This window comes from Pteropus alecto, unplaced genomic scaffold, assembly GCF_000325575.1.
Source record: "Pteropus alecto unplaced genomic scaffold, ASM32557v1 scaffold21, whole genome shotgun sequence".
Taxonomy (NCBI): domain Eukaryota; kingdom Metazoa; phylum Chordata; class Mammalia; order Chiroptera; family Pteropodidae; genus Pteropus; species Pteropus alecto.
The window spans coordinates 17,533,483-17,548,828 of NW_006436282.1; the positions used below are offsets into that span (position 1 = coordinate 17,533,483).

General features: G+C 48.2%; 1 protein-coding gene across 4 annotated transcripts in view; it reads right to left on the reverse strand.

Annotated features, from left to right (window-relative positions):
* The window catches only part of GSDME (gasdermin E), a 43,119-nt gene that overhangs the window by 5,765 nt on the left and 22,008 nt on the right, over nt 1-15,346 (reverse strand). For 2 of the 4 annotated variants that reach the window (XM_006912001.3, XM_015589474.2), the window contains exons 3-7: nt 14,728-14,944; nt 12,964-13,084; nt 9,040-9,204; nt 6,909-7,036; nt 4,916-5,111 (exon numbers count right to left, since the gene is read on the reverse strand). In XM_006912001.3, the coding sequence (XP_006912063.1) occupies nt 4,916-5,111; nt 6,909-7,036; nt 9,040-9,204; nt 12,964-13,084; nt 14,728-14,944 (827 nt within the window). The remainder of the gene's footprint in view (nt 1-4,915; nt 5,112-6,908; nt 7,037-9,039; nt 9,205-12,963; nt 13,085-14,727; nt 14,945-15,346) is intronic. The other 2 variants (XM_015589473.2, XM_006912002.3) reach the window with 2 other exon arrangements.

Sequence of the window (15,346 nt, forward strand, 5' to 3'; positions counted from 1 at the left end):
CCCCTGGACCACTGCTAGCTCAGCAGACGGAGTTGGTGCAGAGCTGCGCGACGCCGGGTGCTGCACCAGAAAGACTCTGCCAAGCCGTAGGAAAAAAGAAATCCAGGTTAGCATCATTCAAAGTGGATTTTAGATACCTGCCAAGGTAAAACAGATGCAGTTCCTAAAAGGACCCACTCCCTAGTGATACAACCTTTGAGATGAAAAGGCCAAAGAGAAAAAAAGAGTCATCTGTTGAGTGATCTGGTCCCGGGACCACTTATGAACTCCCTCCATCTTCTGCATTCATAGCAGCCTTATTTATAAATGGCGGCATGTCACTGAGGCTGTGACCCAGCAGTACAATGAACACATGGCCTGTTCCCAGCAGAGAAAGGCTGCTAGGATGGGGCTACCCTGGGGATGCTGCTGCTAGAGAACCCCCTAAAACTGCATTTAAGTATTTGCCTACAGAGAATGTCCAGTGCTTGACAAATTCTCAAGGAGGTTCTTATCTCAAATCAGGAACATGAAGACCCTAAGTACATGTGACCTGACCTAGTGGAAAGATCACAGGGTTGGGAATGGCTGGGACAAAGTCACCTGGGACATAACGAAATCCTGCCTGAGCCACTGTCACAATGACTGGTTCATGCTTTCCTTCCCTAACTTTTCAGGTGGCTCCTGAATCCCAGGTAATCATCACCATCCCTTATTCTTAGAAGTGCTTTCATTCTGTGTTACTCAAGTGGTCATTCACTATTTTAAGCATGGTGCTAGGGACACAGGGATGAAAGAACAGTATTTGTGTTACAGAACTTAACTACTAATTTTACTACTTGACTGTAATTTCTTTGAGTGTGAGGATGATGATTATCTCCTACCTCCAGCACCTGGCAGTGCCTGAAACATAGTACAGGCTTTTTCAGTGCTTCTTGAATCGAAGTGATTTATTTTGATTGCTCTTCCATAATCTGACTCTGTTTTACAAACGAGACCTGGGGAGTTCACGCTTAAGGTCAGAAAGTGGTGGAGGACTGAAGAGCTTTAAAAAAGTTAAACACGAGGAAGATACTTCAAGATGGTGATGTAGGAAGATGATCCTGAACTCACCTCCTCCCACGATGCACCGAATCCACAATTACAATAAAACAGTTTCCTCGGAGAAAAACCCAAGAACTGGAGTGACACCTACACATCAGGTGAACAAGAAAAAACCCACATCGAACAAGGTAGGAAAGGCTGAGACACACTCATGGAATAAACCCTCAGTTTGGCAACTCCACATGGGGCACCCCAACTTTAAGACCTACACCAGAGAGACAAGCCCCCTAAACACCTAGCTTTGAACAATTAGGCAAGGAAAGGAAATAAAAGGCATCCAAATTGGAAAAGAAGTCAAACACCTAGCTTTGAACAATTAGGCAAGAAAAGGAAATAAAAGGCATCCAAATTGGAAAAGAAGTCAAGTCACTATTTGCAAATGAAATATTATTATATAGAGAGAATCCTAAAGATTCCGCCAAAAAAACCATTAGAACTAATAAATTCAGTAAAGTTGCAGGATACAAAATCAATATGTAAAAATCTGTTGCATTTCTATACACTAATAATGACCAATCAGAAAAAGAAATTAAGAAAACAATCCCATGTACAACTGCATCATAAAGAATAAATTACCTAGGAATACATTTAACCAAAGAGGAGAAACACTCATACACCGAAAGCACAAGTGAATGGAAAGTTACTCTGTGCTTATACGTTTGAAGAATTAATATTGTAAAATGTTCATACTACCCAAAGCAATCTACAGATTCAGTGCAATTCCTATAAAAATCCCAATGACGTTTACCACTGAAATAGAACAAACAATCTTAGAATTTGTATGGAATCACAGAGGAATCCAATAGACAAAGTAACCTTGAGAAAGAAGAACAGAGCTGGAGGCAAAACACTCCCCAATTTCAAACTATACTACAAGGCCATAGTAATCAAAACGGCATGGTATTGGCATAAAAACAGACATATAGATCAATGGATCAGAATAGAGAGCCCAGAAATAAACCTACATATAAATGGTCAATTATTTTTTTGACAAAGGAGGTAAGAATATACAATGGGGACTCTCTTCAGTAAATGGTGTTGGGAAAACTGGACCATTACCTACACCATATACAAAATTAACTCAAAATAGATCAAAGATTTGAACATAATACCTAAAACCATAAAACTTCTAAAAAGAAAACATAGGTGCTAGGAAAATATAGGCAGTAAGCTCCTTGACATTGGTCTTGGTGATTTTTTGATTCAATACTAAAAGCAAAGGCAACAAAAGCAAAGTAAACAAGTGGGGCTACGTCAAGCTAAAAAATTTCTGCATAGCGAAAGGAACCATCAACAAAATGAAAAGGCAACCTACCCAATGGGGGGAAAAAATATTTGTACATCATATGTCTGATAAGGGTATATATAAAAAACTCATAACAATTCAAGCAAAAAAAAACCCCAAAACCAACAATCAATTAAAAAATGGGCAGAGGATATGAATAGACATTTTTCCAAAGAAGACATACAGATGGCCAAGAGATACATAAAAAGGTGCTCAACGTCACTCATCAGGGAAATGCAAATCAAAACCACAATGAGATACCACCTCACACCTGTTAGAATGGCTACCATCAAATATAGATAAGAAATAACAAATGCTGGCCAAAATGTAGAGGAAAGGAAGCCCTTGTGCACTGTTGGTGGGAATGTCAATTGGTGTAGCCACGATGGAAAACAGTAGGGAGGGTCCTCAAAAAATTAAAAATAAAACTCCATATGATCCAGTAATTCCACTCGTGGGTGTTTATCCAAAGAAAATGAAAACGTGAACTTGAAAAGATACATGCACACCCATATTCACTGCAGCATTACTTACAATAGCTAAGATACTGAAGAAAAGTGTCCATCAGTGGACGAAGATGTGGTATACATATACAAGGGGATATCACTGAGCCATAAAAAAAAATCTTGCCACAACTTTGGCAAATGGTTGGACCTTGAGAGCATTAAGAAAGACAAATACTATATGATTTCACATGAGGAACTAAAAAGAACAGATTGGTAGTTGACAGATGTATGTGGGGGGCGGGGCGGGGGGGTACCAAATGAGTGAAGGCGGTTTGAAAGTACAAACTTTCAGTTATAAAATAAGTCACAGGGATGTAATATACAACGTGACTATAGTTAATAATACTATATTGCATATTTGAAAGTTGCTAAGAGGAAATCTTAAAAGTTCTCAACACAAGAAAAAAAATTGTAACTGTGTACAGTGACGGATGTTAACTAGACATATTGTGATGATGTCGCAATATACAGAAATATCAGATCATTGTGTTGTATACCCGAATCAATATAACTTTATGCCAATTACATCTCAATGAAAAACAAGTTAAGCCCTATAAAGCCAAAAACTGGTATTATTTAGAGAGTCGGAAATTGGACTCAAAAAGAGGCCATTTTCTGTTCCAGCACTTTCCCTAGATTCTAAGGAGAGAAGACGGCTGGAGGGGAGACAAGGCCAACTCAGAAGGGCTGAGGGTTAACGAGAGCACTAGTGAATGAGCCTGACCCTGATCCGACCTCCACAGTGACTGACATGGAAATGGACCTCAGTTGAGAGAGATGCGAAAGGGCATCTCTGGTTTAGGGATTAGCTGCAGATATTTGCAGCTGCACTTAAAGGTTTTACTACCCCTGAACTCTCAGCTCAGAAACAGCAAGTAAGTCTCATGTTATGTGTCACCTCCAAGTAGCTACCTGTAGACAAGGTTGCAGAGAATTTGGGGCCGTGTCCAGGATCAGGGGGAGGGGACTGTGGCACATGCACCATGTTGGCCATGTGCTACACGTTCGAGATCACTAATCCAACCTATTGATTTCAGTAAGTAACAAGGTGTGTGAAGAAAAGGCTTCTCACAAGCTGGAGAACACTGGCCTGTGAATGAGCGCCTGACAGAAGGCCTGCATTTAAAGACCGTTATACACTGATGTTAGCATTGGAGTAAGGTCTCTATTGGACTCTGTTGTATGTCCTGTCTGAGTCAAAACTTTTATCCATGACTTGGAATAAGACCTAGAGCATACATTCAGCAGCATACAGATCTGGGACAGGCACTCTCTCTTCTAATTACTTCAAATCTGAAGAACCCTGGGCCTCTGTTCCTGTGTGGTGCCGGGGAGGAACCCTGAATATATGAGGAACTCAGTGCCCTGACTAATATCACCTCAAAGGGAAGTTGTGGGGCCTAAGAGACGGGGCTGGTTTGCCAGCTCTTCCCTTTCAGAGAAGGAACTAAAAGCTCAGTTCCTCATGCAGGACGACCACCCTCTGATACCACAGACCCTCTGGCCTGGTGAGTTGTGGATGGGGGTGGTACAGAAGTGGCAGGGCGGGGACCACCACTCAGTAGTAACTGGGTGGCCGCCCCTGGGAGGGCCATTTCAGGACCGCTGCAGAAGTCATGGAGCCGCTGGGCTCAGAGCCCTACTGCATCAGATGCTCTCCGCAGCCTCCCTGCACCAACGGCCACAGCACCTCGTCAGGGTGAGGCGGTGAGTTTGCAAAGAAGAACAGGAGGATCGGAAGGACCAAAACACTGGAGGACAACTGCTAGATGAAAGCTCCTGCCACTCGGCACTGCCAGGGCCCAGGCTGTGTTTGGGGAGATGCTTTCCCGTGTCGGCAAGTGGGGAGGCCCAAGGAAAGACAGGCCTCCTCCGTGCTCAGGTCTGCGACTTTTCATGGCGCCCCCGTGCCCTTCCTCAGCCTCCCATTTCTTTATCCTCCCCATACTGCTGGAAGGGAGGGGACTGTCTGCACCCACCTCCCACAGCAGCCAGCGAAGCAGCTTCAGAGCAACAACAGCCTGCCTTCCTTTCTCCATACCTGCTAGTGCACTGACCAAGAAGTAGGCCGTAGAGAAGAGCTTCTGGTTGCTGACAGCATCCTCCGGGCCCGGACACCCACTCTGCATGCTGTACCCCACCAGGTGCAGGAAGGCCATGAGGTCCTGCTGCTGTGAGGGCTTCAGCTCTCCAGGTATCACCCGTGGGGGTGACAGATCGCTGAACACATCGTCACACTGCAGAGGGAGGAGGAAAGAGACAGACGTGATGAGGCTGGAGGCCACGCTGAGTGCCGCCCAGGTCCTCCGCCCATGACGAGTGGCCTCTTGCCCTTTGCCAGGGGTAAAACAAGACCCTGCGCTCTTGTATGTTTTGAAATTACTAATCCCCCAGGTTGGATTTCCTCATATGGAGACAGTAAACTGAGCCTTGCCCAGGTTTTAGTCGTTCACAGCGAGGGGGGGATGCGTGCAGGACGATCAGGTAGAACCTCCAGGGCAGGGCAGAGTCTAGTGGGTTAAACCAGGAACAAGTGACTACACATACAACTGAGGAGGGGGCCATAAAAGCATCATCCCATTGTGGTGCTCGAGCTTTAAACTCAGCCCTCCAGCCCCAGCCATGATCCCAACTGCACCCAGGGCAGCCTCGTCCAGCTGCACAGGACCTGCTGGGTGGTCCTGCCGGCAGGGACTGCCCAGGCCACCCTGGCACCATCCAGCCAGTTCCGCTTCAGCACAGCCTCCGCGTCCAGACCCATTCCTATGAGAGCCCGCCAGCCCCCCACCATCCAGGAAGCTGATGCTTTTTCCACGGGGTGCTGGCCTGACATTTCCCTCTCAGAAGTAGATATTTTAGAAAGTAAAAGTCAATGGGTGTTTTGAAACATTTGCACCCTCCCTGGGGCTAGCGTGCCTCCCACAAGCTCTGCATCCTCCGGAGCACGTAGATGCCCTGGGCTGTCAGACTGTTTCAACAACTACAGGTTCTATCACTGGCAACAGAGGTCTTTTGGCACAATCCAATTTCAAGAGGGAAAAGTAATGTGAACGCTCTTCTGGAGGTCATAAAGCATTAAATCAGGAAATTGGAGTTCAAACCCTCTGCATAACAGAAAAACAAAAAGACTACAAACAAACAAACAAACAAAGCAACTATAGTAAAAATCAGGCTTATCGTGCCCCAGCCTCCTTCCGGGAAATAGAGCAGAAAGTCTGGGTGGATGGAGGTTGGCAGCCAGTGTGTCTCTCACCATTTCTCCAATTAACTGTGAAGGAATTCAGCCTCCCCCAGAAAATTCTCCTGCTGTGAAGCAGAAAAATACAGAGCCTGTTTTTCAATCTGTTCTAAATAGAATAGCTCGAGTTACTGGACTCTACAACACCATCCCCTGAGGAAATGGGTTGACCATTGCCCCACCCTACCCCCAACTATGTGTCCACCTGGAACTTCAGCATATGGCCTTATTGGGAATGAGTGTTTGCAGACGCGATTAAGGTAAAGATCTCCCAATGAGGTCCTCCTAGACTGGGGTGGGTCTGAAGTCCAAGGGTGGGTGTCTTTTAAGAAACAGAAAAGGAGATGACATAGAGAAGGCCATGGGAAGGCAGTATACACTGGAGGATGCGGGCACAAGCCAAGCAGCCACCAGGAGCTAAAGGAGGCAAGGGAGGGTTCTCCCCTCAATTTTCTGGGGGAGGCATGGCCCTGCTGACCCCTTAACTTCAGCCTGCAGGCCCCAGAGCTCTAAGAGAATAAATTCCTGTTTTTAAACCAAGATGTCTGTGGTAATTTGTCACAACCGCCCTCAGGAACCGATGTCCCCTGAGATTCCTGACACCACAGCTACCTTTCTGCAGAGAGAAAACCAAGGACCTAGGAATAAGAAACAAGCTTTGGGGCTCCAATGAAGTGGAGAAATTTTAAACACAATTCTGTCCCAGCTCGGAGCCTTGTCACAATGGGTCCAGCCCATCCACATCTCCAGGACACCCAGGCGGAGACGCTGCGCCTCACAGCATCTCTGCTCTCACCACTTGCTCCAAGGCCAGGAGTAACTCGTCATCAAACAGGACCGCCTGCAGGATGCCGCTCAAGGCCGTCTGCTGCTGCTCGGGCAGCTCTGCGAAGGGACGGAAACTCTTCTCCAAGGGCAGAGTCACTGTGAAAGCAGCGAGCACACCCGGTCAGGACTGCTGTGCGTGGCTCAGAACAGGGACGGCAGCTCTTGCTTTTTATAGCTAATTGTCCTCAGTTCTTTCAGACACTTCCAGCTGCAGTCAGTCATGGAACTCAGACATAAAGGACATCGAGTTAAACACCACCTGCGTGGTTTCCGATAACCAGTCATGCCACCAGGGGCAGAAAGAGATAGAAAGAAAAGAAAGAGGGCCCCCAGTTTGGTTTCAGACTTCGCACTTTGTTCTGATGACTCACTAAACGTTAAGTCTAATCGATAATTTTCTGAAAGGCTCACTCAGACTCCTCTGGAGCATGAGGAAGTAAATTATCTGCAGAAGTAAATTATCGAGGCTGAATTACTAAACATCAGTCAATACTTTTACAATGCTTTGGAGTCATGCAAATTTCAAAATATATTCTTTTTCCCAGCCTTCCTTCTAATACATTGCGGATTTTGTATCCTTTAACCTTTAATGCATGCATTTCAGAGAGGCTGCACCATATTTTCATGGCACACACAGCTATTCCACTTTGCTCATTTTTTTTTTCATCTATCTGAGAGAATGCGTGTGTAGGGCCACCGGCTGGGTTGCTTACATCCTCTAAAGGATGCTGGAGCCTCTCCTTTTAGAATCTTCCTTTTAAAAAAAAAAAAATAGTTAACAGCATCTAGTAAATCAAGCCCAGTAGTGATTTAAAAGCTTTTGTATGCAGCGATGCACACTAATGCACAAATGCGCCACCTCTGCTGATGGCAAATTCCAGCAGAGGGTCGTGGAGATTCTCATAGAGAGGAACATGCCGCATCAGTAACTGACATTCGAAAACTTCCCTAGAAACACAACTAGGCCTTTGCCGCTCCAGCCTGGAGAGACGAGCTACCCTGGTTGGTCTAGTGTCCAAGGGCACAAAGGCCAGGCCAGCCCCCACCCCACTCCCGCCGCCCCACTTCACCCCGGGCTGACTACAATGGCCCATTTACAGGGTGTACTGGTAGGAAAGGAAATTGTAAGAAAGCTACAGCCCACAGACTGTCTTGTCACTTCCCTGTAGCACACACAGTTCAAGGCTGCAGGACCACTGCGGCTGTGGTTCTAACCCGACACAGACAGTGGCAGCAGAAAACCGCATCCGCTTATCAATCTCAAGGAAGCGGAAGAGGGCCCTGCATGAGACAGGAAAGCCTTATTTTACGACTGGGCTCTCTCACTGCCATTTCTTCCAACACTCTTTTTGCTACAGGAACAAAAGCATCTAGTTTGGGATCACGGAAACTCCTCCGATGAATCTCTCTACTGACCCTCCCAGCCAGAGCCTATTCTGAGCTGCTCCTAGCTCTTTCTGCTAAGCTCTCACATAATTGTTTGTTTCTCCTTTTCCTCGCCCATCTCCTCTTCTACTACATACTGCACTCTCACCCTCCCAAATACCCCCGCCCCCCAAAAACCCGACTTTTTAAAACAGGATGCTGAGGGAGCACATAAGTCATAGGTAGCCCCCTCCTCCCTGGATGCTGCGGCGCCATACGGCCTCCCGCCATGTGGATGAAGAGCCTCCAAGAGCCACCGTGCAATGCTGAGGAAGCATCGCGGGTCATGGCAGTAAAGCCTGGGATGTGATGGAACGGATCCGAAACTTGGGGTCTCTCTCCTTCCTGCTGGCTAGCTGTTGTTAGTGATCAGCAAGGCTTCTGTGGTTAAATAGGAAAAGAAAAAAAAAAATGCCAGGCCCCCGACTCAGACACTCCTCAGTCTCTGGCCCCTTTCCCAAAACATGACACCCAAGACCTGAGGTTTCCTGTGACCCGACCACGGTGAGTTGCCGCTGAGTGGACGAGGCCTGGCTCAGAGGCACCGTCTCCTGTGTTCTCAAATGTTTTCTGTGAAGTCACTGAGGAGTCACTGCTCCCGAAGGCCACATTGCCTCTTGGGATACAGCACTCTATTTGCCATCGGCTCACCATGCCCCACCTGCTGGCAATACCTTCTTTTAAAACACTCAGTGGCTTATCCGAGGCAGGCGGCCCCTGCCAGGCATCTGGCATGTCGCTAAACGCAAACTCTTGAAAGGGCAGGGAGCTCGGGGAGACAGAGTTGCTTCTTCTCTCTTGCTCAAAGCCACCATGCTTTCCTTGTAGGAGGCAGAATTCTGCAATGTGAGAGAAAAGGACAAGTCAGCGTGGGGCAGCCCGGCCACATCTCAGACCCAGCTTTCCCCAACTCGGGCTGAGCAGGAAAGCACATCTACCCTCTTTCCCATAAACCCGCTTCCTACACACACGCTGTTTGACCAAAACTCATCCACTTCCTAAAAATACAGGAGAAGTGGTTGTTCTTAACATAAGGCTCTCCTGTGTGTCCTCTTTGAACAGGCAGGAAGCAATCTTTCAAACATCAGAAGTCTTTCCTTAGTCTGATTTGACCTAACTCTAAACAAACAGATCTCACCATATATGAATGAAACAGAAAATGTGAATTTGACTGATACATTGGATTTGACTGAACTGATACTATTACAGAATTACCGACAGTATATTTAGGTGCACAGGTGGTTATGTTCTACGGTTCTGTTCTTAAAGTCAACTTTACTTCGTTAACAAACAATAATAGCAATAAAAAAGGAACTTATTTCTGCATTTATATGAGTGAATCTCAAACATGCTGAATGGAAAATCCAGACATAAAATATATTGTACATGAATCTACATGATGGCAAAACTAGTCATTTTTTTTAAAGCCTTATCTTTTAGAGATACTGAACTATTTATAGACAAAACAATATAATACCTAGGATTTTTGCTTCAAAGCGATTGAGTACAGGTAGAGAGAGAGAGTGAAATTACAGGTGGAACATAAATTGCCCTTGGAGCATGAAGTACATGGGGGGTTCATTATATTATCATCTCTACTTTTGAACACGTGTGAAACTTTCCCATAATGAAAAGTTTTAAAAAAATGTTTCCTTAAATACTTTCATATTTGATGACCCAACTAAGGTATCTAAACTATAGGTTAAAATATAGCCGTTCTTATGTCCTTGCTAAGCAAAGACAGTAAGTGAAGTCATGAATTAGGGTTCTTTTATGCTCTGTTTAATAATTTGTATACTTAAGCGCAGGCTATGGAATAAAAATGTGGCTGAGCTGGGTACGCGTATGACATGTGGAAGGCATGGCTATCGGCACATACTTTCTTTTGCTCGTGGGCATTCCTAAAGACAGAATGGCCGTCTAGGACAAATGAAACCGGCCTTCACTGACTCACTCATTCACTGGCCCCATGCTCACTAGGCATCCAGGGTGCCCCCCACTCGCTCCAAGCTTTGTACCAGGCTACAACAACCCGGGGCTTGATCATCAGTACAGAAGGAGTGGGGCAGGGGTAATGTGGATGGTAGCGGAGGAGGTGGACGGGTCACTTGGGGCTTGATCATCAGTACGGAAGGAGTGGGAAATGTGGATGGTAGCGGAGGAGGTGGACGGGTCACTGAAGCCACAGTGCCAGGTGCAGAGAGAACCAGCAAAGGTTTCGTGGATGAAGCAGTGTCTAAGGAGCCTCCCGAAGGTTCGGTAGGAATTAGCCGGGAAGAGAGGTAGGTAGCATGCTCCAAACAGAGCGACAGCAGTCACGGGGCTGGGCGTGAGAGCGGAGTGGTCCCAGACAATGGGTTAACTTGGGCCAGAGGCTGCCTCGGGAGGTGCTGGAGATGAGAAGGAAGGCTGGACATGCCCTGGGACAGGGCCACGATGCGTGGAAGTGCAGACACTATCTTGGGACAAAGAGAGCCTTGGAAGGGCGTTTGAGCAGGTGAGTGAAATGACCAAATTTTTATTTTTAAATAATTGCATTAGCTACAGTGCTGGGATGGAACAGACAGGAAAGATTCAAGGAAGCAGAGGAGCCAATTAAGAGTCTGTAGTGGGAAACGGGTAGGGGTGGAGGGTGGAGGGCAGCTTGAGGTGAAGGAAAGGGTTGTGGCCGAGAGAACCCCTCATCGAGGACGGTGTACAGATGCCTGCCCCAAGGGACAAGGAAGGGGTCGGCCTCCTCTTGAAGTTTCAAAGGATGCACAGGCTGCTTGTCAAATGAACTCCCACTCAGAAGGTGGGAGGAGAGATCAGGCAGCCTCTTAAGGGCCCTTCCGACCCTGCGGGTCTGAGTTTATGAAGCCAGATCAGAATATTCTGTAGTGAGAGCGGCAGAAAACACAGATGGGAAGTAAAAGCAGAACCGTCTTAAAAATCAGGCACCGAGCCTCACAGAGCAATAGCCTGACCACCATGCTGCATAGGCCTGGCAGTCGGCAATGGAGCCAGGCTTCCAGGGCCTAGGGTGTGGGAAGTGAGCCAAAGGAACCTTGAGAATTCCCTGGGTGGGGACGGGGTGTGGGACACCTCCTTACAGCAGCACAAAGAGGAGTTTATTTTCAAAGACAGAGGAAGCAAGCCAAGATAAAAGACTTGAAATTGAAATGCAAACAGGAGAGGCACACCGGGCCAAGCTGCCCCTTTCCAACCCTGTCTGAGCAAAGTGAGGCCCCCTGTAGGAGAGACGGGTGCCCCAAGAGAGCTGCAGGCTGGGCAGAGCACTGCCACCCCCACGCAGAAACAGGAAGGGGCTCTGCTCCCACTGCCTGGAGTGGCACCCCAACCTGGCCCCCAGCCACTGACAGGCCCTCACAGCACTCAGGGGCATCCCCAGGCACAGGCCGTGCTTGCGAAAGGCTTACAAAGTGACACCTCTGCATCAATCCGTTTGAAAGGAATAATCGAGGCAGACGCCTCCTGGGCTGGGATCGCACACATGCCTGTGGCAACACAACTTATCGTATACTGATGACAAAAGCTGGAGAGACAGCTTAATCCTCTAAATGCCATTTCTTCAGTAGACAAAAGTCTTTCGAACAGAAAGGATAAAATAATAAAAATGCCCAGGATGACACACATTTGGAACCAGGGGCCTAAAGAATACAGTTCAAGATTCTCAGTTTTCCCTGTGTCGCTGACCTGCCGCTCTAGACCAACCTCTTAGCACTGACACCAGCTCCGATGACTGCTCTTCACCTCTACTCACCCCACACCTTCCTCTCCACCCAGATTTTTGCAGCAAACCACAGTCACGTTACCATCTCATCTGTAAAGACTTTCAGTATAAATTTCTAAAAAATAGATGACTCTTTGGTAAACATAACCCTAATATTACTACCATACCTAAAAAGGCCAATGATAATTTACTATATTACATATATTCATTTATGTCCCCAAGAAGCAGTCGGTTTTCTTGGACTCAACACAAGGTCTTCTCAGGAAAAGTGTGAGGGAGGGGCGTGCGCACGTGAGATCGGCGGACACAAGCTAAACCAAAGCCCCTATTGTTTTCAAATGATACAGGATCTCCCAGCTTTGATACTCTGGGAGGGCAATGTTTTGGGCTTCATACTGGGGGAGAGGGGGGAGACAATAACAGTGATGATGTAATCAACAACCAAGGAGAAGTACTTCCTAAACAGCCACTGTGCCAGGCACTCCACGTGCCCCAGCTGAGTGAACCCTCTTCTCAGCCCTGTGGAGCCATCTTTCCTCTCCCAGAGATGGGTAAGGCTCGGCAAGATTCACCAGCTGGCCCGAGGCCTCACGGGACAGCGTGGTCTGAGGGCTGGTCCCCAGTCTGTCTGATCGCAGAAGACACATTTTTCACCTTGTGCCATGCTGGTGAAACCTCACCCACATCCTCCCAATGCAGCTCACTTGTCCCCTTGTCATGGGATGTCCCCAACTCTTCTGATACCTCTGGCCTCATGATCCCCAAAGCCACAGGAGAACTCCTACAAATGTGTATCCCAGGGGAAGATGGGGTATCCCTCAGCATTGGCTCAACCGTCTTGCGAGAGCTCCGAGGGGGCACTCACCGAACTGGCCATTCACTTTCACATACAACTCGATGACACTGTAGGCAATGGTGGTGGAAGCTGGGATCTCCAACACCACGTTGGTGTCCTTGGTGACAGCCCTATCCTCCGCAGCAGACACCTGTGGGCGAGAGCACATGTTCCCACCTATGCACTCCGACTACCCTGGGCCTCTGCCCACCCACACGAGAGGTGCTCGACAAACGCCCCTGTAACCAAGTGGAAAGGAGGAGCCAGCCAGCCAGCAGAGGCAAGGATTTCCCCCTTGTTGGCCTCATGATGTGCCCACATATTCTCAAGTAAATGGCCAACCTGGCGGCACAAAAGCGAGATTACAGAGTTTGGGGTACCGGGAAGTTAGGTCTATGGTGCTGAATAAAAGTAATAAATAGGACGAGATAATGTCCCATTTCCCTCATGGAGGGTTCTGAAAACTACTCTGAAATCTTAACAAGAATCCTACCCAATCTCCTGAGTGGGAGAACCTAGCTGAACTCCTCAAGCGTGCCCATCTAGACCTCTACAGATGGCACAACATGCTGTTAAACAGGCAAGAGGCTGGAGGGAGGAGAAGCCAGGATGCAAAGGATGGACAGGAAATGACAAGAAATAAGACACCGAAGCTTTCTCCTTCGAACGCTGTATGACCCTTGCTCACACTGGCCTGAGGAGAGGAAGACGAGAATCTGTCTGTTGCTCAAACACTGCAGGTGGGAGACCTTTACGAGCAGCCTGATCCTGGTCAGGGTGTGATAACAGCCGGCCTGCTGATTCCCAGGCAGGCTCTGGGCCTCTCAGGGGGGCGGTCACCATGTACAGGAATATTGGTGAGGCCAGCTGAAGCCATCTCCCAACAAGCACGTCCCTCATCACTGCTGTCCAGCCCACTCAGCCTACCCACCCAGGGCGGGTGCACTTCCAGACCCATATCTCTGCCTCCGTCCAAACTCAACATTCCCGGTCCTCTGGCAAAGGCCAAACATCAACCCAAGAAATGAATCTCTACGAATCAGATATCAGGCACCATGGCAACTGGAGGGAAAACAGCTTGGGTTGTTTCCTGCTCCACTAAAGTTCACTACTGGCTCAGGGTCAGCGTGTTAAGACTGTCTGCAATTTAATCCAGAAGCATCTGTTTATGCGTATATAGATAGACAGAGTATATATCCTTACCTTCCCCAACTCAATACGCAAAGGATTTGAGGCAGCTAATGCCTCAGTAACTCTGAGATCCCTGACTCGAGGGTCTCTAGGGGTTATCTGTGCACTGGGCCTGGCCCGTGCCCATTTAACCCCTTTTCTTTTGGGAATGCACCTGACCCAAGCCAGCGTGGCCAATCTGAGCATCCTATTGCCCTGGCCTTGGGGTGGCTTCAGGGTTGGGCGACCAAGATGGTGCCGTGAGGTCCAGCCCTGAAGCTCTCTTCCCCCTGGGGTTGCAGCAGGTGGGATGAAAGCCTGGAGCTCTCAAGGAGAGAGCGTGTCAGATGGAACACACCCCCGGGGGACGGGGGGCGGGGGAGCAGGGAGACGCATGAGTCTGCATCCTGGATCCAGCAGTGATGGAAGCCAGCTTATCCCAAACATTTCGATTACATGAGCCAATACATTCGTTCTTATTTAAGCCAATTGGAGTTGGACTTCTCTTAATTTGCTACAGAAAGAGTCCCGATGAATGAAGACACCACCGACAAAGGCCCCTGACCAAGGTCCCCATGGCTGGAACCAGAGAGAAGCTGAGGCCTCAGGCCTCCGGCCCCGCACCTCTGGCCCCGAGAGGCCTGCACCTCCGCCCCGGGAGGCCTGCACCTGCACCGTCTTGGTTTGGATCCCCACGATGCCACCGCACTTCTCCTCAACCTGGATGCGCTCAGAGATCACGCACTTCTGCGTTGTCGCTATCTTCTGTATCAGGACACACAGGACCTCATTCTTCCTCTCCAGCACCTGCTGCAGCACAGGGTTTTTCAGATTTATCGTTCTGAAAAGGAAAAAAAAATGTCTGGGAGTGGCCTCATGCCTCAGGGGAGACGGACGCAGCGTGAATTTAATCCGCACACCGCTGGCGGCTGAGGAGTCAACGGGTGACGATCAGCATCGTTTATTTCCTGAGGATGAGAAAGCGGGCAGCTCATCTGGAAAGGCATAAACCAAACTCTCCCGAGGCCACCTGGGAGCTGCCAGGCCTCCAGAGAAAGGCTGGCTGTGGAGGGAAGGAGGGGTCCTGTCAAATAGCAGGGCTGCTTGTCAAGGAGAAAGAAAAGAAACCCAACCTGCAATCAGTCTGCCTTATGCCTGGGGACTCTGCTTTGTCATTTAATCAGAGGCGGAGGAACCACAGACATCACAGCCCTGGCCCCGGAAATATAATATTACTGTGTAG